Genomic DNA, 21,210 nt, shown 5'->3' on the forward strand with positions numbered 1-21,210 from the left:
GTTTTAGGACTTTCTGGCATGTGCCATATATAATATAATTCCGCACAGTCAGAGGACAACTGTGAATAGACTCGTCCAAACTTTTATTGAAGTTTCCCGCGCACGTATTGACAACAAATAAAAGGACAACTTTTTTATACAATACTTACTAAAAACCATAAAATTTAATAAACAGAAGTTTCTTTAATTATTATTGTAAAAATATTCCATAAGAAAAGAAAGACTGCATTGTGTTGTATCCAAAACAAAATTTTGACGGCCAATTTCTTCACTGGATGTAAACCGGTTTAGTTCCAGTTCAAATGCAACAATCGATCATGAACCAATTTAAATAGGAATCGGTTGTTGCATTTCTTCTTACAGAAACCATTCAGAATTGCAAGTCATAATCCGGATGGCTCCAGTCAGTATTCCGGCTCCAGTGACACAACCTATTCTAACTAGAATCGATTGTGTCACTGGAGCCGGAATACTGACTGGAAACAGCTGCAATTCCGGCTCATTTCCGGCTCATTTCCGGCTGAACTTTACTGGGTTTTAATGAAATCCCACTGAGACGTCCAAAAAATTGTTTCAAAATCGTTCAACACGGGTCCAACGATGGACGTTCGTTGAACGGTTATTTGGACGATGCCCAAATTGGTCCAACGAACGTCCTTCATTGGACGATTTTGAAACCAACCGTTCTTAGAGGAATATTGCACTCATAAATTGGGTAATATTCTACCCAAAAACTGAGGAATTACAACTGGCTTTGTTGTCTACTCAAAAATTGGGTAAGCTTCTGCTCATAATATGAGTAAAAATCGATCAATTTTTGGTTTTGTTGAAGTTCTACTGAACCCAAAATTTGAGTAATGTTCAACTCAAAGTCTGCGTAATAATTACTTAATTTTTGGTTTTGTTAAATTTGTACTGAACTCAAAATTTGAGCAATGTTGAACTCAAAATCTGAGTACTAGTGAAGCACTTTTGGGTTTAGTGTAGATAATATTGTACTCAAAAACCGAGTAATAATTACTCAGTTTTTGGTTCAGGCTGGCTTACTCAAATTTGAGTAACTCCGGAATTACTCAATTTAAGGGTTGTTCCACTTTATCTGGAAATGGGTGGGATTAAACTCATTTTTGAGTAACTTTTTACGAGCGTGTAGTGTCGTTCTTCTAGTATATACAAGTCATTTTGTTTGACAACTATTACCCCGGGGTATATGTATACATGTCAAAGTAATTGGTAACAATATGCTAGAACGAGACCACGTGGTTCAAATAGTGAATGCATGGAGACAGTAGTGTAGTTATAATTTCTATAACTACTACAGGAAGCAATGCGTTATTGTTTACTGGTCGAACCTAGTAATCTCGCTCGAGCGTATTGTTACTAGTGACTACAACTTGTTTAATACAACTCTAGCCGGAAACAGAGTGGCCGCGAGAAGCTGAGATGGAACTCAGACTGATATTAGGATGGGAGGTCAGGAATGTCTCTAATCAGTCTCTGAGTAATTACGATATTTATTTTCTGAGTTATTTTAAAAGAGTGCGCAGGTCAGCAAATATCAGACTTATTTGGTTCTCGACGATCCTTCTCACGAATACTAGTGAAGTTTCCTAGTGAAAAACAATCTCATTTAATGTTTCCTTTGTTTATTATTTTCAACCACGTATTGTTAGGTTTGTGATATGTAACGTGTACTTATATAAACCATAGGCTTATGGACGTGTGATATGAACCCAGTAATCAAAATGACGACAATGCGACTTTAAATACAGATCGCGAACGGTAGGCCATTGAAACTTCGTTCTTGGCTACTCCCCGTAACTTACGAGCAACTTGCCGGTTTAATGTGGGTAAAAGTTTCACAAAATCCTACCTGTGCTAGCAGCGGAAGGTGCCTCCGTAAGACTATATCGATAATTCTTATAAACTTAGTCGTCTTTAATCATAAAAAATATAATTTACTATGTTTTATTTTATCTTTCCAGCCGACTGCCCAACTTAACCACTTGAGTGCGGGTTTGTTCCCTTCGCACATTGCGTGTTTCGGCGAAGCAAAAAAAGGGGTTCGTACTACGTTGTCCATGGATTTGAAAACATTTGCTGTGGAAATGATGCTGTAAATGCATTGGACGTTTTATTTAAAAGCTTTTCTGTTTTGAATATAAAAGTGCCAGCACTGCTGGCGAATTTAAAAGAATTTTTTTGATATACAGATATATTTATTAAAAAGAACTAGTCGACGAAAAGCAGTTAATGACATAGTTAAGATTTTTGAAACGGTTGAAGAAGCCGAGCGACTTCACAACGCAAGCGGACCAAGTCGCGGCAGTAGCATGACTCAACAAAATCCTTAGTTGATACACAGAGAAGGAATAATCTGGAAATATCTTGTACTACCGAAAATATCCAAGAATATAAACACTTATTTTAATCGAACATCAAAATTTTCTTTCTGCTAAATGCCTTTGTGAGACATTTTATTCTATTATTTCAGCAAACTTCTCAGGAGATTTTAGTTGTACACTTGTGCAGGATCAAACGTTGTCTTTTAAGCTGCTTCTTTCACGGTCACAAATGGATATAATCACTGTTGTTTCGGTATTGTTCTTTTTAACCAAATTGAACTATCACATAGTTCACATTCATAGAATGTGTGATAAAATTGCTAAAATCACTCATTGTGTAATACACAATGTGGACGGTAAATTGATTATTCATTATATGAAAAATAAGCACGCTCTCAGCGATTCGATGTAAACATGCACTTTTATCATAATTTGAAGAATTAGAAAACTTGCATGATAATTCAATTTGGTATAAAATGCTCTTGAGTTTCATTACTGAAATTTTTGGTTATTCATGTAGTACCCAAAATTTTTGGTTATCCATGTAGTACTCTAAATTTGGGTTACCTGTTTAGTACCTCAGTTATGGATTATCCGCCCAGTACCTAAATTTTGGGTTATGCGCGTGTTACTCAAATTTTGCATTGTCTTTGCCTAAATTTTAGGTTATCCCTTTAGTGCCTAAATTTTAGGTTATGTTTTCAGTACCTACAGTCTGAGTTGGGGTAGTTCAGTACCCAAATTTTAAGTTATATACTGAGTACTCAAACTTTTAGTAGTAACTACACTACCCAAAATTTGAGATCGCCGTTTGGTACTCAAATTTTAAATCATGACGTGTTACCCAAAATTGAGGAGATGCACTTTAGTCCGTTTTGGGTAGGTTTCTACCCAAAATTAGGTTACGGCTGGTAAGCGTATAGGGCTAGTTTTTCTGTACACGCTCATTGAAAATAACTCAAAAGTGAGTGACCAGCCACTCAATTCCATAAAAAGTGCACATGGTCAAAAATTGAGTTTTCCTCACTTACTCAGTTTTGAGTTCGGGTACAAAATGTCAATTTTGAGTACTTTTTACGCAAAGACAAAATTTGAAATTTAACCGATCTGTATTTTTAATAATACTAACAAACGCATTTATCTGTATGTAAAATTCCACTTACCTGTATCTCTAGTTGTTAATACGATGCTTATAAATTTATTCCGAGGTCCTTTCTCTTTTTCCTGTAAATAGGATCTCGTGCTACTCGATATGCAAAATAAGAAGGTATGTTATTTTAAAAAAGAAACCACACTTGCGGAAACTTACCTTTTAGTTTTCCGAATGTCTCCTCGTTGATTCTTTTGCTGTTGAATCAACATTTGGAACTATTTTCAATTTTTTGTGTGCGGGCTGTTCCACTTCGTGCACCAGTAAGTTTTTTTTCACTCAAATAGTTGATAATTTCATTGTTACTTCAGAGTTCAGTCAATTCAATATTAATTCGTCAAAAGGGCAAAAGTGTTTTTTGTAAACAAACTTGTTTCGCTCATTAGTCTGCTGCAGAGTGGAATTTCATGAAAAATATGCGTTAATGTAAATTTTTACCCTTCGTAAAAGTAATTTCAATTGTTTTCTGCTTTGAAATTATAGTAAATTAAGAGAAACCACCAAAATAAAAGTTTGTTTACAAATCTTATTCGCCCTTTTGCAAATTGAATATTGTAATCTACTCAAATCGATACTCATTTTTTGACAGTTTGCCCCGGTTTTTGAAATTGAGTAGTGGAAACTCAAATTTTGAGTAGTTTTGAATGAGCGTGTAGGGTTTTGACGTCTTACACGCAACGCAAACAACATTGCACGCAGCACAAAAACATTGCACGCAACGTAAAATGCATTATGAATTTTTGTTTTGATGGAAATAAATGCATTTAATTTCGCTGATTTTTAAAAATGCATCACAAGTGATCTGTCCTAGAAAAACTCTAGAAAGAGAACTGCGGAGACTCCATTTTGTATCGATTGGATTCGCGTTAAGCTGTCAAAAAACGAATCCAATCGAACATTGCCTATCCTTATAACATTGGACGTGTTGCCATACAATGCTGGGGCATACGTTGCCAAAAATACTGGTTTTCTCTCCGCATTTCTCTTACTAGAGTTTTTCTAATCTGCCCCTAGGATTGAAACCATCAGAAATTATCTTCAAAAGTTAGTAAACTAAACTCTCTGCGACACAAACTAATTGATACTGAATGGAAGAAGCGCAAAATCTAACGCTTTTATTTCACCAAAAACATTCCAGAATATGAATTAAAAAAAATTAAGTTCGATTGAGTTTCCAAGTATGATTTTTTTTCTAGATCGCCACAGAAATCAACCATTAAGCCCCTTGAAATCGATGACTTTCAAACGTCAATCAGCTTTTGACTTTCAGTTTTGACATAAGAGCTATTTGGGGCATCCCGAATAAAAATGTATAACGGAATTACAGTGATTTTCATTGTTACATTACAATGAAAAACGATGTAAAAAGATTAGATATGTTGAAAAATGTAATGAATATACAATCAAATTTGTTGTTTCTACAATCAATTTCATTATAAATACAATTTTTACATCGAAAAAGGGCGGTCGTTAAGCGATGTAACAATGAAAAAATTGGCTTTTTTCCATACATTTTGAAACCACTTACAACGATTTAGAATGTTATTCTGTTGTAGATTTTGGAAGTCAAAACGTTGATTTACATTGTTTTCACAACAATTTTACTTGTTTTTTTTACAGCGGATTTACTGTTAAATTGAATTTCCAGCAAAATTGTGATTCATACATTTTTTCATTTGCATATTTTTATAACATAGTTAAATTGAAGTCTGTAGATGCTTACATAGTATCTTTTCTCAAAGTTTAAATCGTTTCCTACAAGCGCATCGCATACGGGAACACGCAGCCTTTTTAATCTATGCTCAAGAACGACACACTCACCATTGGTAGGAGCAAGAGCATAATCTTGTCAGCTGAAAAATTCGCACAGTAAAGTTAGCTAACAAAACCTTTAGCAGTCGTGGTAATATTGAAACATATTTCTACTTACTTAGTTGTCATGTTCCGTTGAATAAGCTCCACTACCGCCAAGAGCTGTTTTGTTTACATTTTGACAAGGTATGTCATGTGTTCTTTGGATATTTATTTACAAACGGAACATCCAGAACACATATGTTGCTGATTCTGGGTATATGTCGGGAAATCACAAAATTTCCCATCTAGTGTCGCTCTGCGCACTTTACCAACCATCTCCGTTAATACTTCCGCATCGTTGTGATTTAATGTCCCATTCGTTTCTGGAAGTGTACAATCGACCGATACAGTGCAAGTAACGTACTTCAGAAATCGTGGCATCAGCTGCTTCTTATCTCATGTCGACAATGCAGGCCAAAAACTACCCGGATCAGTGCACAGTGCCCCCGATCCCGTAAGGAATTGAACTTTAAGGCCGCAATCAACTGGCGTCGATCGTACATGTCGCCTGTAAATAAAAATGTTAAATTAGATTTCTTATATTTATCATATTTGTATATTATAATATCTACTTACTAAAGTTTTAAAACCGGAAAATATTCCACGAAGCGGACAAACGGAACGCCATGGTGAAAAAATGCGCATAAAAATAACAAATATTGATTGCACGAGAAAGTGAATAGCATCATTTTTGTGTAAATTCTAAGAAAGTGCTGAAAACCAAAACATTGATGTTACTATAAAAAATATTGTTAACAACAATAACTGTTGTAAATTTAATGTTTCTACTAACAATTCCGATGTTACGTTCTGTTCGGGATGCCCCAGCTAGCGAACACCCAACTAACGAACAGCCCAACTAGCGAACCCCCAACGTCGTTGCCCCAACTAACGAATTTGCGCTGTCGTAATCGAAATACCGGTATCTGTTAAATAGTGAAGTGCAAGTGCATTTAACTATAAAAACTAGGAGTGGGTAATGTCCGGGACATAACCGCGGTGTTGACGTAGGACTAAACTTGGGCATATCATATGATATTCATGGATAATTCGAACCAATGCACTTTTTGAATGAATGTTTACTCGAAATTTCATGTCGAATGAGATTGCCACATTCACTGATTTTCTAGGACTTGCAAAAACCTACGGGTTTGTAGATTAATTTGATAAACATTTGCTTCTATGAATCAATGTACCAGTGAATTGACAGGCGCAAACTCAATCCAAGTTATTAAATGGAACTTTCTAATTCAATTCTTTCTCCACTATGTTTTCATCCTAATAAGAGCGGTTTGCAGATAACTATTTTTGGTGATACCAGACGAGAATCCTTTCTAACGATTCGAACCTTGCCCGAATTCGCTTCTGCTGCGTACATACACGAACATTCTCCTTTCGCAGCTCACATCGAATGAGCATTGTATATCGCAATGCGATCTCTTTTATAAACTTCTTAGTGCAGATGGAAGTCCATCCTTTTGTGTGACAAATGGAAATATTTTCATCATTCTTTTTGGGGTGGCTTTCGCTTAGTAGCAGGGTTGCCACATTCACTAATGTTCTTGAAAGATTTGCAAAAACCACCAATCAAAGCACGGTTAATTAATGCTTTTACAAAATCATTTCTGTCAAAATTTACGGTAATATCAACGGAATCTACTACACAATTGTTTTGATTATTTCCCCACAAATCGCGCAAAAATCTGTTTGTTCTGTACAGCACAGCGCAAATAATTGATGTTGGAAAACAAATCGGCAACTTCAGCTGCCAAACACTTAGAAACGATCGAAGCATTTTTCCGTCAATGTCACTTTTCTGACTCAAATTTTTGTAGGTATTTTCTTGCTTCCGTCCAATTGGTTTTGTCGTACATTTTTCGGATATGATTATAGAAAATAACTAACCCGATAGGAGGGAAGTTATTTTCCAAAGCACGAAATGGAAATTTCAATTGTAATTCTTCTGAGAACGATTTTGTGGTCCTAATAAGGACCGTTTGTTGTGAATATTATTTCGCCGTTTCTCGCTCGGCATGATGATTATTCGCTTGGTATGGATAGCGCACAGATTGGTATCTTCCAACAAACTAACCAGGTAGGCCTCGCTGGCTTCTTAGAGGGCCATTACGGCTGAGCTCCGGAAGGGTAGATCGGTTTTGAAATGCTGTGCAATCTGACGGACCAGGCACTGGAAGAGCAGCTTGCGGACTAGTAACTCTGTCCACTTCTGAGAGCGATGAATTTCACGCAGGGCGACGACAGTTCTTGGTTGACAGCGATAAGGCAGTAGCTATGATTTGGTTGGTGGTCCAAATGCAGCTTCTCGTTGAGCAGCACACGTACGTGTGTTCGGCTCTGTGGCTTAGACACGTCTGGCTTTAAGGAAAACTGTGACACCCATATTTATAGGTTCTAGCATTAATGCTGATTCGCATTAAAAGTAGTTTTTGAACTTTTTAAACAAGTTTTACATAGCAAACAAGGTATCAATAGCAAGCGTTGAACATTTTCCTTTCGATTTATGAAACAAAATTAGTAATTCCTTTAGTAGGAGAAAAGTTATTAAGGTTCAAAGTGTACGTAACGGATCCGTTTTGAAAATTTTGAAATGACACCCAGTATAGTAAAGAAATACGTAAGTCCGACGTCAAAACATAGTGGAATTCAATGAAAGAACCTTTGAAACATTACGTACATTCCACTAAGACCTCCGTTCGCGTATATATTGTAGAGTAGCAAGAAACGTAGCTGTCTAGTAAATAAAATAACCACGGGTCCGTAGTATGCCCACCGACGTGCCAAAGAGAACAAATAATGCGCCAATTGTCCTAATAGACCTTTCTCGTCAAAATTTTTTATATGCAGAACAGCTTCCGTTTTCATCGCTGGATCAATTCTGAGTACTGTCACGTTAATTTGGTGTCTCTAACTATTGAAAAAATCAAAAATTCTTCGAGCTGCCCATTTTACTCTGTATTCCCCTGTCCTATTTTACCTCGATTCTCCATACTTTTTCACCATTTGGATGAATTTCGAGTGGGGAATATGAAATAAAGTTACGGTGGGTAGCCTACAACATAGTTCCAGTAGCCTGCCGCTAGCCGGCAGCTGTTTTAATCTGGCTATTCGCCGTTTCGTTTACTGGGTATGAACTCCAAGAGTTCATTCCAATTTGTCAAAAACATTGTTTTGACGTAGATGAACCCCGAAACAGTGTTGCAGAATATACCGATTTATCGATATTTAAACCGATTTTTAATTTCAATTCCAATAAAGTTATTAAAAATACCGACTTCTTTTTTCTTACCAAAAAATCACGATTTTCATATAATAAGATCAACTAATATTACGTATGGGCCTTTTTAGAAAATGTCTTCACCTTTCCACATCAAATCATCCGGAAATTGATTCAGAAATCTGCCAGGTTACTATCAAAATTTCAAATTAAGCTCAACAACCGATTCTGAAATTGATTGAGCTCGGTAGGTTTGATTACATAACATTAGAATGATCTATAATTTAAACCCAAAAAATTGCAGGTAACTTTTGGTTAGCATACATCTTCACACCGATAAATACCTATTTTTTATTTAGAACTATACCGATATTAGATTTGTTCCAGTACCAGTAGAAAGTGGAAGTACTCCGGAGCAAACAGAGAGAAAATCGTTCCTATGTTCTCTTCTCTTTTTTCTGCTTCCGTTAGCAAACCGGAGTAAAAAGGAAGTATTTTGACGTAGGACTACGTCTTTGTTTTCGATATGGGGGTGCACTCTGCAAATTCTACAAAAATGGTATGTAACGGTCCAATTTTAGACGCATATAATTCAGCCATCTCACGATAAATTTTCAAATTTTTTGCGCAAACCGCCCCGAAATACTTCTAAGAATAGATTCCAATAGATAAACCCAAAGATTTTTGATATCATAGCATTAAAAAATTAAATAATATACAACCTTGTCAAAATATCGCGCATTAACACACAGAAGATAGCGCTTCCCAAGCCCTGTACGACGGATTGGTGTACCTAGTGCGCAACGCTTCTATGAATGACGTCATCATCGACTATTTAAAGAACGGACTTGGCCAGACACGCTCAGTTCCCTGTTGAACGGCTGGCGAAGCAGATCACTGCGCTGTGTTTTTTACAGCCAGTGTAGCTGTGCTAGAAGTGCGTTACACTGGCTGTGGAGGGACGCTACCCTGTGTCGTCCAACAGGCGACCGCTTCCTAAATGCCGCTGTAATGTTGCCAGTAAATTTGTGGTTTAACTAGCACATGTATTTGCTATTTGCGCTTGAAATTAAGTAATGTAGTGGTAGTAATAAGCTTCCCATTTTGGTTTAAACGCAAGAACAGTTTTTAAAACAGGATTTGATTAATTAGTTTAGCTCATCTAAGCAATTTTATCAATTCTGTAATTTAAAAGGAATTTAACGAAACTTGGTGAATTTGGCCCCACTTGCAACTGGTATAATCATCCTGCACAAAGTGTTGCATAACGCAGGGCTGTTTTTTGGAACAAAATGTGTTATCATTCAGCCCTTCGCTATGCAAAATCACGATATTATGACAGATGGGCTAAGTGCGGCCGTTCCTTTCAATTGGGAAAGGCCGTGTGGAATTTTGGTGAAATACGCTAATAGTGTCGTGGTGGTACTAGTTGTCGCTTTCGCTCTACCCATCATCATCAGCGTTGACTCATTTTGCATTGTACGCTTGGGTTCAATGTTTGGCGCGAGTGTGCTGGTAGCTAGGGGAACTGGCGGTAAAATGAACACGTTAAGCAAAGTCATTATTTTCTAATGAGATATTACAATCACCTTATGTTTCTTGTTAGACATGTTTTGTACATATCTGGTAAAAATACTTCGTCATGAACACATTTTTTCAAACATGATTCTTGATTTCTAAACATGTCCAAAAATGAGACATGTTTATAGTGAGGGGGTAAAATGAACATGTGGCGGTGGTAAATGAACAGCTTGTGATGACCTGCAAAATGTCCTGCATGTATGCAATGCGCAGCGTTGGAAAGCATTTTCCGAGCAATGCTAATATCCCAACAAATCATGAGCTTTGCATACACACAGGGAATTTTGCAGGCAAAAAAATTGTCACGGAAGAATTGAATTTTCATGAGACAATAATAACCATTTTACAATCCTGTGGCATCGAAACACATCTACAAACTTGGGGTTATCCATGGGTGTTTGAACTTTTAGGATCTGTTTGAGAGCAACTAGAAAGCTTGTTCTATACATGAGATGTGATTATATTGTCTAAAATTTGATTTTTCTTCACCGGCCGGGTGTTTTTTACCACACTAAGTACTAAGCAAATAAATATTTTACATTAAGTAGTATAGTCCTACGTCTACAGTTCGTGCAACCCCATAGGGCTGCCTCTTGTAGTTTTTTGCTTCTGTTTGCTCCGGAGCAACTTCTGTGTACTAGAGCAAACCTATTATACAAACCATCTGACAACGCTGCTCTAAACTGAAAAGTGCTCTTAAAACATCGATGACATCTTTTTTGTTTTTTCTGTTTTCTCTACCTATATGATGTGCTTCATCCTGTCAAGGAATCCAAAAACATCAGCTGTCTCCCGTTTCCAGAGAGTTCGCCGACCAGTTTTGCTTTCAAACTGAAGAGAAAACTACAGTTTAACTTCACCAGGCACAATCATCAGAATGAGATGCAGGAAAATATTAACCCAGAATGGTTTCATTTTACCGTCCAGTTGGAGATTCATTTCACAAATGATAATCGTGTATGTCGAAAAGGTTTTGTGCGGATCTGCGAATTCGGTTTTTGTGGAATAATTCGACCAAGGGCTATGATGTAGCAGCGGTCAGAGTAGGTCCAATCATACGGCTTCATCCCACCCCGAAAGCAGATGAGCGCTGGGGAATGTTTTCAGCCACCTGGAGGAGGAAGTTCAGCGCGGAAGAAATGTTACCAGACTTCACCGATCTGGTATCTGGACTTTTTTGATGATCTCATAGAGATTGTGTGTGCAGATGGGCGGTTAAAGTTCTGGGAGGGAAAGATTTGTAACTTTAAGGTAAATTGTTTGGAGTCACTTGTTTTTTATTACAACTATTGACGGACGTTTCATTGCAGGATATATATGAAGCCGAAAACACCCACAACAATGGGGTAACTAACATAAACCTCGCCGGTGACGGTGTTGAGTGAACGAATCGATTTTCTGAGACTGGAAACGTACACGTAAGGTTGTCAGATCGATTGGGGATTTACGTCTGTATATGGGCGAAGTAAGTTCTATGTTTCAAGCAATTTTTTAAGCTCACCTAGGGCGCAGACAGATTTTACTTGTTCTTTTAACATACTGTATATTCTAAGTCATTTAATTTTCAGTCTGTAATGAGTATGTCATCAAGTGCCTTAATTCTTATTCTTTTTAGCTCACGTACGCAGCGGTTCGGCAGGAAGCATTTCAGCAATCCGCCGGATCAAATCCGTCCACAGCTTTCCCAGCTCAACATCACGCATCCGAGGAGGAGCTTCGATGTATCCTAGAGTTTCACCAGCAGGGTTACCGGTGACATGTTTGGAAGTGGCGGGCGGTACAGTCATGACTGGCAGCCAGGGCCACACTGTTAACGTGTTCCGGCTCGATAGCCACCTATTGCAGTTCACCCTAAACGGCCATTGCGGTCCTATTACATGTATTTTCATAGACCAGTGGCAGGCTGAGATGGGCGCATCTGGTTGCCAGGATGGTGTGCTATATGTGAGGGACTTGATACGGGGTATGTCAGCCAAATTTACGGTATGGCCTAAATCTACATAATTAAATTGATTGGTTATTTATAGGTGCCTGTATGTACAAAATTGAAGCCCATGACGACTCAATCGTCGCACTTGCCTGTTCCCCGAGTTACGCAATATCGCTCGGACTGAACGAATGAATACGGTTCTGTGACTACGGAAATCAAATGAGAATCGTTCGTTTCCCTCTTGTTGCGTCGGAAAAGTGGTTCGGTCGGGGGAATCGTAATCGACCAGCTAACGAAAACAAATGTACAGCAGCTTCTGAACGAAGCCATTGCTAGCACGAATTTTTGATTTGGAAGGATAGTTGTTGAGGACCATTCTTACAATAGTATAAAAGTTCTAACCTCAAAAACACAACAATAAAATGTATTTCTTTCAGAGTTTATCATATCCATTACATGATCAAATGCGCTGATGGGTAAGGCTTTGGATTCGGCTATATTCCATCATCATTGAAGCTAGATCATAGAATCATGTTAATTTGACAGGCTGCAAGTGTTATTAGTAGCACAAACAGCTAGCAGCCCAGCTAGTATTGTTCTTTCTGCTTGCAACCAACCTGGTTATATTGATGTCAATGCTAAATTCGCTGTTGCAGCTGTATGGTCACTATACTGTCCCATGTGTTATGGGATTCGCTATTAACATGGGACAATTATGCTTAGAGCACCAGATTCTAAAAGCGACCAATTTTGGCCAATCACGCGTAACAATTAATAATAAATTAAATTGTTGCTGAGTAATTTTTGTTGTACATGAATAAAACATACCGATTGCCTCGTTACCTATGCTGCCGTGATCCGCATAGCAGTCCCATTTGGGTTTCCTATGCAGATGGGACAGTTATGCGTATCACGGCAGTATGGCTAAATAACCATTAGAAAGGTTATGAGCTTATGTTGTCGCATTTTATAATCATTTATACTACGCAACAATTAATAATAAGTTACATTATTGCTGAGTATTTTTTGTTGTACATGAATAAAACATACCGATTTCCTCGTTACCTATGGCTAAATAACCATTAAAAAGGTTATGAGTGTATTGTTGTCGTATTTATAATCATTGATACTACTTTCAAGTGATCGATTTTAAAGATACGTTTGCAAAAAAACACCGAAGCACAGTGAGTTGGTGTTAATGCTCTATCTTTGATCCTAGTGCTGCAGGATTTGGCCAACATTTATACTATTTTTATTCAATCAACTTCAAGGAAAATGTATCACGTGAACGCTATATATATATGGACTTCTAGATTTGGTAATTGTTCCGAATCACACTCGACCTGGCCTTGGGTACAAGATATTTGCTTGATCTCCCACGAGCATGGTCCTGCCGGAGTGTTTGCCTCGCCCGATACCGGGGCAGCCTGTCCTAGCGAGGCTGCCTCTTGTGAATCGGAACCGCTAAACATTCCGATGAGGGCATGTCCAACGGTGTTACCGACGGAGCCGATCGCTACACTACCAGCAGTAGCTGCGATTTGAGTAATTAATCCAAAGGCCTGGTTGGGAGCTACCATTGGTGCAGCGACAGCCGAGTGTGACGCAGGCTGTACCATCGGCTAACTCGATTCCGGCGAGGTGGAGCAGCTGCAATTGGTGCGGACCTATGTTGCGATGTATAAAATTTCAAGGATTACCAGAGATTACCGATTACCAGAGATCGTCAAAATGTTTTGTGGCTAACGTTGTAATTCAGCAAAAAAATCAAAACAAGTTAAATTGATCGCAACAAATAAAATCGCTTTCTTCAACGAATCGTGGACAAGAAAAAAACAAATGCCAAATTTAACGGAACATTGCCCAATGACGTCAAATAAAAATGAAAGCCTAGCGAGCTTGTTAATACAAGATATTCGCATTTAAAAGTAAACCAAATCAAGTTTCTCATACTGTGGTCGAATAAAAAAAATCCAAGTCTATGTAAACAAGCTCTGCGAAATGTCAAAAAATGAGGTTAAACATTTTCATCCAATGTTCTACAGCGAGAGGTTCATTTTAGTTTGTTTACATTGCTAATGAATTTTGTACTGCGATTCACCACTTCATTTACCGCGTTGCCAAGAACTTAAGAGAAAATATTCAAAGCAGTGCTGCCCAAACGCACATTTTAAGTTCCACCATTCTTGCTGAGGTGAAAAAAATATTCAACATTCTTGCATATTTCAAATTTAAAAAAATCCTTAAAAAATCATGATAGCTCCTAAAAATCTCATTTTTACGGAAATGTTCTTATCAATGTGTAATCTTTCGATTAAAAATAAGAAAAACAGGTGTTAGGTCGGACGAGAAAGGTCTATTGTTTAAATTAAAATAGTGGCATCTGTTCGTTTGGTAGACGTCGATAAATCAACAGTACGCAAAATCCAAAGTGTATTGACGTTGTACCAGATATGCTAGAATGAACAAACTATCTTTTATTCTTGTTAAACAATCGTTTCTTATCTTTCCCAGCTTTTTATTATCTTTTGTATGCACTAAACTGTTCGTTAAAAGAACAAAAAGTAACAGAGATCTTTTCTAATGCATACAGTTTCAACAGTGAATTTCGTTCATGTTTTTCATGCCGCCATCTTTGAATTTCTTCTGGTCCATTAGTACGGCACACGTAAATTGCTTACTTGGGTTCGATTCCCAAACCCGCACATATGATTGGAGATTTTTAGAAAAAAGCTTTTTCTACCCCAAAAAAGACGAATGACCCTAAGGTTAAAACCTCCTAAATCGAATGAAATAAAAAAGCTGCTATTAAGTTCACTCTCTGCCCAACCTAAATATCCGCAATACAATACGTCCCAAGTAATCACTAAGCCGTGAAAATGGCATCAATTCGGTTCTATAGTCGCTTATAGATCAATGATAGCAGAGCTTATAGGTTCAATATCGTACTTTAGTGCTACTTAAAGGCCACTTTTGGCGAAATATTCGGCTGATATACTGCCTACTCCTACTTTTCCACCGCGCCTATGGAGATATGTCAAAACAATTTGTGGTTGGAAAAAAACGAAACAAAAACAGGGAATAAAGCTTTTTTTTCTCGTTCTTTCTTTCAAGGTCTTTCTGTCGGATGCGCCGTTTGATTTTTTTTGCAGTATAGCGTACGTTCCAGACTCGAACTTCTGCCTTTGGATGATTTGGAAGTTACTTTACTCCAGTGCGCTTGACGTTTTGATCATATTTTTAAAACTATCATTAGATGTATACTAAATTGAAACAAATCATCGCAATGTACCATATCATTTTATGGCTCGAAGGTTTTGTGCCCTTTAATTTGTTTACGACGACATGCCCAAACCTCGGAAGCTGATAAGGTCTCCTATGCTTACAATGTGTCTCATATCATATTTGTTTTGATTTGGAATTTATTGTTTAGAGTAATGGAAATGTCAACTATAACAGGCATTAAAATGGCATCGGTGACTATCGTATCTGGCTGATTGCTATAAGGTTTATAAGCTTTACAATAGAGCCTCATATACCCATATACGACCTGTTTTAATGCTTAAAATTCGTAGTGCTTATAAGCATTAGCAAAGCTTGTATAAAGCTTATAGACATTTGCAAAGCTTGTATAGAACCTATGAGCATAGAAAAGCTGTTATAAGGTGAATATAATGCTTGCTTCAGTGCTTAGTGGTTACTTGGGGTTAGATTCCACTGAATATGGAATCCGGTGAATTTGAATTAAAACAATCCGTTTACCGCGTTTTCGACTGCCGCTCTTTTTGAATTTTTTCAAAAAAACTCGGTTTTGTTCTTTTAGTACAACGCCGCGTTTACCGTTCCGCCATCATTACGGACAACCGCATTAACTTGCAATTATTCAAAATTATAATTGATAGCCGCTTTCCGTACCGTTCCGCTTCCGTCGCCATTGCGTTTAGGCCTTTAAGCCAAACATGAACCGCCATGTTTGAAAAACGCAAGAACAACCAACTCCATTTCAGCCGCCAAAAAATTTGTCTGTGTTGAAATTGCCTTTAAATCGCATTCGCAAATTGCATTTGTTCCTAGGGGCAATTAGCATAGGTGAGTCAAACGTCAAACTATTTTAATCGCCTGGCATTTTTTTGACCGGGAGTCTTCGAGAATTTTTCTCGATATTTTTGACAGGAAAATATTATCAATGTTTGTAGGTGAAATTCATACTATGAGAGTGTTAGTAATCTAAAAAACCAAAAGAAGGAAATAGCGCACTCTTCTAGGTAGAGTGCGGCCAAGACGCGTTTGACGTATCCAAACGCGCAGAAATCTGACGCAAAGAGAATAGTGAAAGAGACGCAGAGTGAAAATCAGTCAAAACGGCAACACTCCCTTTACGATGATTTCAACACTAGAATTTGGCAACCGTTTCCAAAGGCAGCACTTTAAATGACTCCTATTATATTTTGAAAACAAACCTTTTGTCGATCGTTGAATTTGTATATCAAACGATGTGCATTTCGAAACAAAGAGATGAAATAATTCTAAAACTTGTTTTTACTCATACATAGACTCTAGAATGCACCTTACAATCACGATTGCACTAAATTCTGACGAAAATTCAATTTTTTTTTTTTTGATAGATTTACAATACTTATCTCCTCCAACTCAGGCATGAGTAATGTTTATTTACATTGCACGATTGGTCTGCTCAATAAGGTATTTTTGGCTTCACACTATTCGTCTCTTTTCCTATTCTCTTTGATCTGACGTATTTCTATTGTGAATACGTCAAATTTCATGTTCGTTTGGATATGTCATGGCCTCTTGGCCTCACTCTAACTAGAGTGCTCTACTACTCCTACTCTACTACTCTACTTCTATAGGAAATCCTAATTATACGTCATCATTCTACAGAAACGAACGAGTTAGTAATTGTATTGCCTCATCTGGATATAGTATATACCTTCACCAATAATGATAATCGGTTTGTTTTTTCTGCATTTGCGTACACGCATTTAATCGTTGTGCGGACAATTTACTGAAAAATCATAAATAACTCCATTACAGCTGTCTTGCTAGCCAATAATATAACTTCTCGATATGTAACAACAAACCATAAAAAGTAATTTTGCATTGGTTATTTGGTATGTATTGTTTTTTATTTCCCTCCGAAAGTTCCTGATATGCTTTTGGTGTTTTCTTAACAACGCAAATCGATTACTAATATACTGACGAAGTATAGCATTCAGCGACAATGGCAAAACAAGTAGCATCTAGCTCCACCAACAACTCGAACACAATCGAATGTTCTAAAGAAGACCAATCAGGTATTTTGAAAATAAATTGCACTAACACCAAATATCCTATCTGTAAAATTTACCTATTTTTCAGTAATTGACAAAAGTGAACCATACGATCAGTTAATGAAAGGAATAGAAGTGCAATTGCAAAAATTCTCTGGAGCTGATACGGGTATTCAAAACAAAAATTACATTGAAACAATGACTGATTTAAAATTTATATTTTAGTGCTTATTGGCAATTGTCCCCAAAATGTGAGCGAAGACGATTTAAACAAATTTTTTCACGGATTTGCAACCATAGTGAAATTACAAAAAGTAAAATGCAAATCTCTAACGACCGTAATATTTATAGCCAAATTCGACTCCGCCGAATCTGCTTCACGTTCCAAGGTGCTGAACACTTTGGGTTTGAACGGAAAAAAGATTCTTCTCTATAAGTCTGACGGAAAGCAACTGTTCAATAAAAGTAATGTTGTGGAATTGAATGGATTACAAGGTAAGCAAACTATTTTTCTTTTTTAAATGGTTTTCCACAATATCCCAGTGAAAGTGTGGGAATGACACTTGCAGTTTCAGCGAGAGGCATTCCATCAGATTTTTCATATCCGCAGATATTCTTTGTTTACCTCTTATCTGATCCGTTTCAGTGCCGTGCACAGTCACCAATATTCTTTCATAAACTTCATATGCAAGTATTCACATTTTGACCGGTACAGTGCCTTTTCACTGTCTCGTCGTCAGTGTGACACCGTCCTGCAGATTTGAATTCGTCGCAGTGCACAGTGGCGGATTTGGCTAAAAACCTGGCCAAAAGTCGAAAATTGCATAGTAGTACTTTGGGGTCTAGTACATATATTGTCCTCAGATGGTGCTGCCGCATGCTATTTTAAGTGAAACACTCCAAAATTTCCATATTTGAGGTGTTGACACATCCAAACAGTTTAAACCATCGCGTTTTGCTTATAATTTTCATCGAGCGCCCGAAATATCAGTATTGTTCAAATATATCTAGATTTTGATAAAAGTGTCGTTTTCAAATGTGTAATAATGGAAAGTTTTGCTGAAGGTGTTCTTTATTTACATGTCTTGATGTCAAAACATATTATTTTGTTTGTCTATAGAAAATGTCAATAACTTTCACGCATTGGTAGCAGACGGTTTCAACAGACATTTTTGCTAAATTATTGAAATACTTTTTTGTCCACGTATGTCCACTATGTTTCAAGGCAATTTGTGTTTCTTGAACGATTCTCCATTTGGAATATTATAGAATTATTGCCCGAATTTGCCCGTTTATGAGTAATCTTTGATTAAGTGGAGAGGGAGATGGATTATAAGATTTTCAGTTTAAAATTTGGACTCGTACTTTTAATTACTGCCGAACCTCCGGTTGTCATAGCGTGTCGAACAATACTGAATTTTGATCAGGAAGAGTTGTGTATTTAGTGGTGAAAATTTCATCGAGATTCATAAACATGTTCAACAGTTATCAAAAATGGAACGCAAAAGACGTAAATAATTTTGGTCGTTCATATTGAAATTCAACGAGGTCAACAGAAGTAACACACACAAAAATAATGAAATTTAAACGACATGTAAATCAATACGAATGTAAACATACATAGCTTGAATCAAACATTTGATTGAAAATTAGGTTGAATTCGATGCACTCAATGGGAGCATCAAAAAGCATATGATTTTACACATTCGTCCGTGTGATATTACATGTCACTTATTTTACAGCAATATTGAAGTAAAATTACATAAAAGTGCATTGGTATTCCGTTTAATGAAGCTGTAATTTTCAGTCAACGTGTAAAATTAAATTAAAATTAGTTGAAGAAAGCACGACAAGTTGTGTGTATTTGTGGTGGAACTAAATTTAATGCTCCAAATATGTGCATGAAAATAAATTTAAAATTACGAAATGTTTTTTTCTGTGAATCGCAAAAGGTTCCAAATATCAAAAATCGATTATGAATACCATGATTAAACGATATCGGGGAACTATGACCTTTTGCAAAACAAAACAAATCTAGTGATGGAATATATGACTGGATACTACAAGCGAAAAGAGTAGAGTAGTGCAAAAGAATACTGGGATATCCGGCCGTCATTTGGCCAAAGAGCTCACTTTGGCGCACACTCCAGTTTGTCGAATTTGTTTTTGAGAAGGTTGACAGTCGTAGCATGTCAACAAGCATGACAACAAAACGTGGTTGCTCAAAACTATAACAGGAAGCAGTACTAGCATGTTCTGACCAAGTATAACGCATGAATTTAAATGGACGTTTCATCGTATATTAATGTACTTTGGACAAACCCTTGGTCAAATTTAATTTAAATAAAACTATCAATCTTAGTGAGCTTCACTTATTTTCGTATTTTTCTCATATTTATTTTTAGTTACTGCAATTTGCATGCAAATTTGTTGTCAATTTTCACTCCATGCATTTCGTCGCAGAATCGGCTTATTTTCTGTATATTAGAAAAATACTACTTTTCGTTCTTTGAGAAATATGTGCATCAGCAATTGAACAATAATCGTACAGAGAGTTTAAAAGGTTTGTAACTATGTTGCATAATATTTCAAAATACATAGTTTGAAATGATTAATAACATCAGTTCTCATAATAGCTAACCACCCAAACCTCTTAATGCGTGCAAATCAACAAATTTAAAATTCGATACGCTATAAACGTTATTGGCATACACTGGAACCATTAAATCTTCATTCGTGAAAATTTACTTATATTTAGATTAAAATGTCGGCCATTTTGAATGCGCCATTTTGAATTTTGAAAATCTGACATCAAAATCATAATCTGCGCCCCAAAAAACCATGGTATGAACCTTTGCAGATCAATCAAAACCATTTTCGACTTTTGGCCAGGTTTTTAGGGAAATCCGCCACTGTGCAGTGTATTGTATTATTTGACATGGATGTGTCATTGATGTGTTATAAAAATTGGAGTTTTTGAGTAATATATATTAATATTTTATCTGGTGCCAGCACTATTATGTACTGTGTTGTGTATGGTATGTATTGCAACATACTTCAAAATTAGTTTAACATAAAAAGCGAGCTCAAAAGGAACATGACATTCTAATATCATATAAGGGATGATCCATAAATGACGTAGCATTTTTGAGTGATTTTTAACACCCCCCTCCCCCGTCGTAGCATTTCATCACAAACTTCTATATACCCCCTGGTAATTACGTAGCTTGACCATAACCCTCACCCCCCTCGTTGTCCCCGTAAAAAATTTCAAAAAATCAAAAACGATGTTAGTTAGAGGAAACGGGTAAGATTCTCGTGACATCAGGTCAACCCCTATTCCCCTTTAAAAAAGCTACGTAGCATGACATGATCTCCTACCTCCCTGTCGTCACAAATCATCACAAAATACAAAACTCCCCCCTTCCCCATATAATGCTACGTCATTTATGGATGGTCCCTAAACCATGTCAACATATAACACCATACTTTATTGTAATTGTAATTTTATTGAATACGGTATTCTGTTGGTTTACACCTAGTATTAGGACAAGAAAAAATGCTTTGGATATAAGTTACTTGATTAGAGCAGATAAAATTTGAGTTACAATGTAGAATAAGCTTAGTTTAGCCTAATTATTGCATGTTTAAACGCGCCTTGTCGATGCTCTTGTTTGATGGCTGATGGAAGTGCATTCCAGCTTGATACCCCGTGCACTAGCACACTTTTGCCACTGGATGTCGTATGATTGGGGATAATGAAACTAGCGGAGCGTTCCTGTCGGCCAGGTTGTATGTGCTGCATGATGTAGCCAGGTAGGGACTTC

The 21,210-nt window shown here is 37.0% G+C and overlaps 2 protein-coding genes and 3 long non-coding RNA genes across 6 annotated transcripts in view; 3 read left to right on the plus strand and 2 right to left on the minus strand.

Moving 5' to 3' along the window:
• Positions 1-1,253: 1,253 nt before the first annotated feature.
• LOC131677917 (uncharacterized) lies at positions 1,254-2,405 on the plus strand. Its single transcript, XR_009303469.1, has 3 exons — positions 1,254-1,547; positions 1,674-1,899; positions 1,986-2,405. It is a non-coding gene; the product is annotated as an uncharacterized LOC131677917 (long non-coding RNA).
• A 2,209-nt stretch (positions 2,406-4,614) lies between these two features.
• LOC131676326 (uncharacterized) lies at positions 4,615-6,005 on the minus strand. Its single transcript, XR_009303125.1, has 3 exons — positions 5,926-6,005; positions 5,426-5,857; positions 4,615-5,348 (listed from the first exon to the last, which is right to left on the minus strand). It is a non-coding gene; the product is annotated as an uncharacterized LOC131676326 (long non-coding RNA).
• A 5,514-nt stretch (positions 6,006-11,519) lies between these two features.
• Positions 11,520-12,422, plus strand: LOC131676327 (uncharacterized). The gene is made up of 3 exons (XR_009303126.1): positions 11,520-11,630; positions 11,781-12,128; positions 12,193-12,422. It is a non-coding gene; the product is annotated as an uncharacterized LOC131676327 (long non-coding RNA).
• Positions 12,423-13,375: 953 nt separating this feature from the next.
• On the minus strand, positions 13,376-13,714 carry LOC131696255 (hemiasterlin resistant protein 1-like). Its single transcript, XM_058984806.1, has one exon. The coding sequence runs from the start codon at positions 13,712-13,714 to the stop codon at positions 13,376-13,378; it is 339 nt and encodes a 112-aa protein (XP_058840789.1).
• Positions 13,715-16,959: 3,245 nt separating this feature from the next.
• Positions 16,960-21,210, plus strand: part of LOC131677918 (uncharacterized) — a 122,941-nt gene continuing 118,690 nt past the window's right edge. Inside the window, exons 1-5 of one of the 2 annotated variants that reach the window (XM_058958018.1) lie at positions 16,960-17,064; positions 17,148-17,224; positions 17,323-17,407; positions 17,472-17,552; positions 17,609-17,878. In XM_058958018.1, the coding sequence (XP_058814001.1) occupies positions 17,335-17,407; positions 17,472-17,552; positions 17,609-17,878 (424 nt within the window). In that variant the 5' untranslated portion in view covers positions 16,960-17,064; positions 17,148-17,224; positions 17,323-17,334. Of the gene's footprint in view, positions 17,065-17,147; positions 17,408-17,471; positions 17,553-17,608; positions 17,879-21,210 lie in introns of both variants that reach the window. The other variant, XM_058958017.1, reaches the window with a different exon arrangement.

Source organism: Topomyia yanbarensis, chromosome 1 (assembly GCF_030247195.1).
Source record: "Topomyia yanbarensis strain Yona2022 chromosome 1, ASM3024719v1, whole genome shotgun sequence".
In the NCBI taxonomy this organism is placed as follows: domain Eukaryota; kingdom Metazoa; phylum Arthropoda; class Insecta; order Diptera; family Culicidae; genus Topomyia; species Topomyia yanbarensis.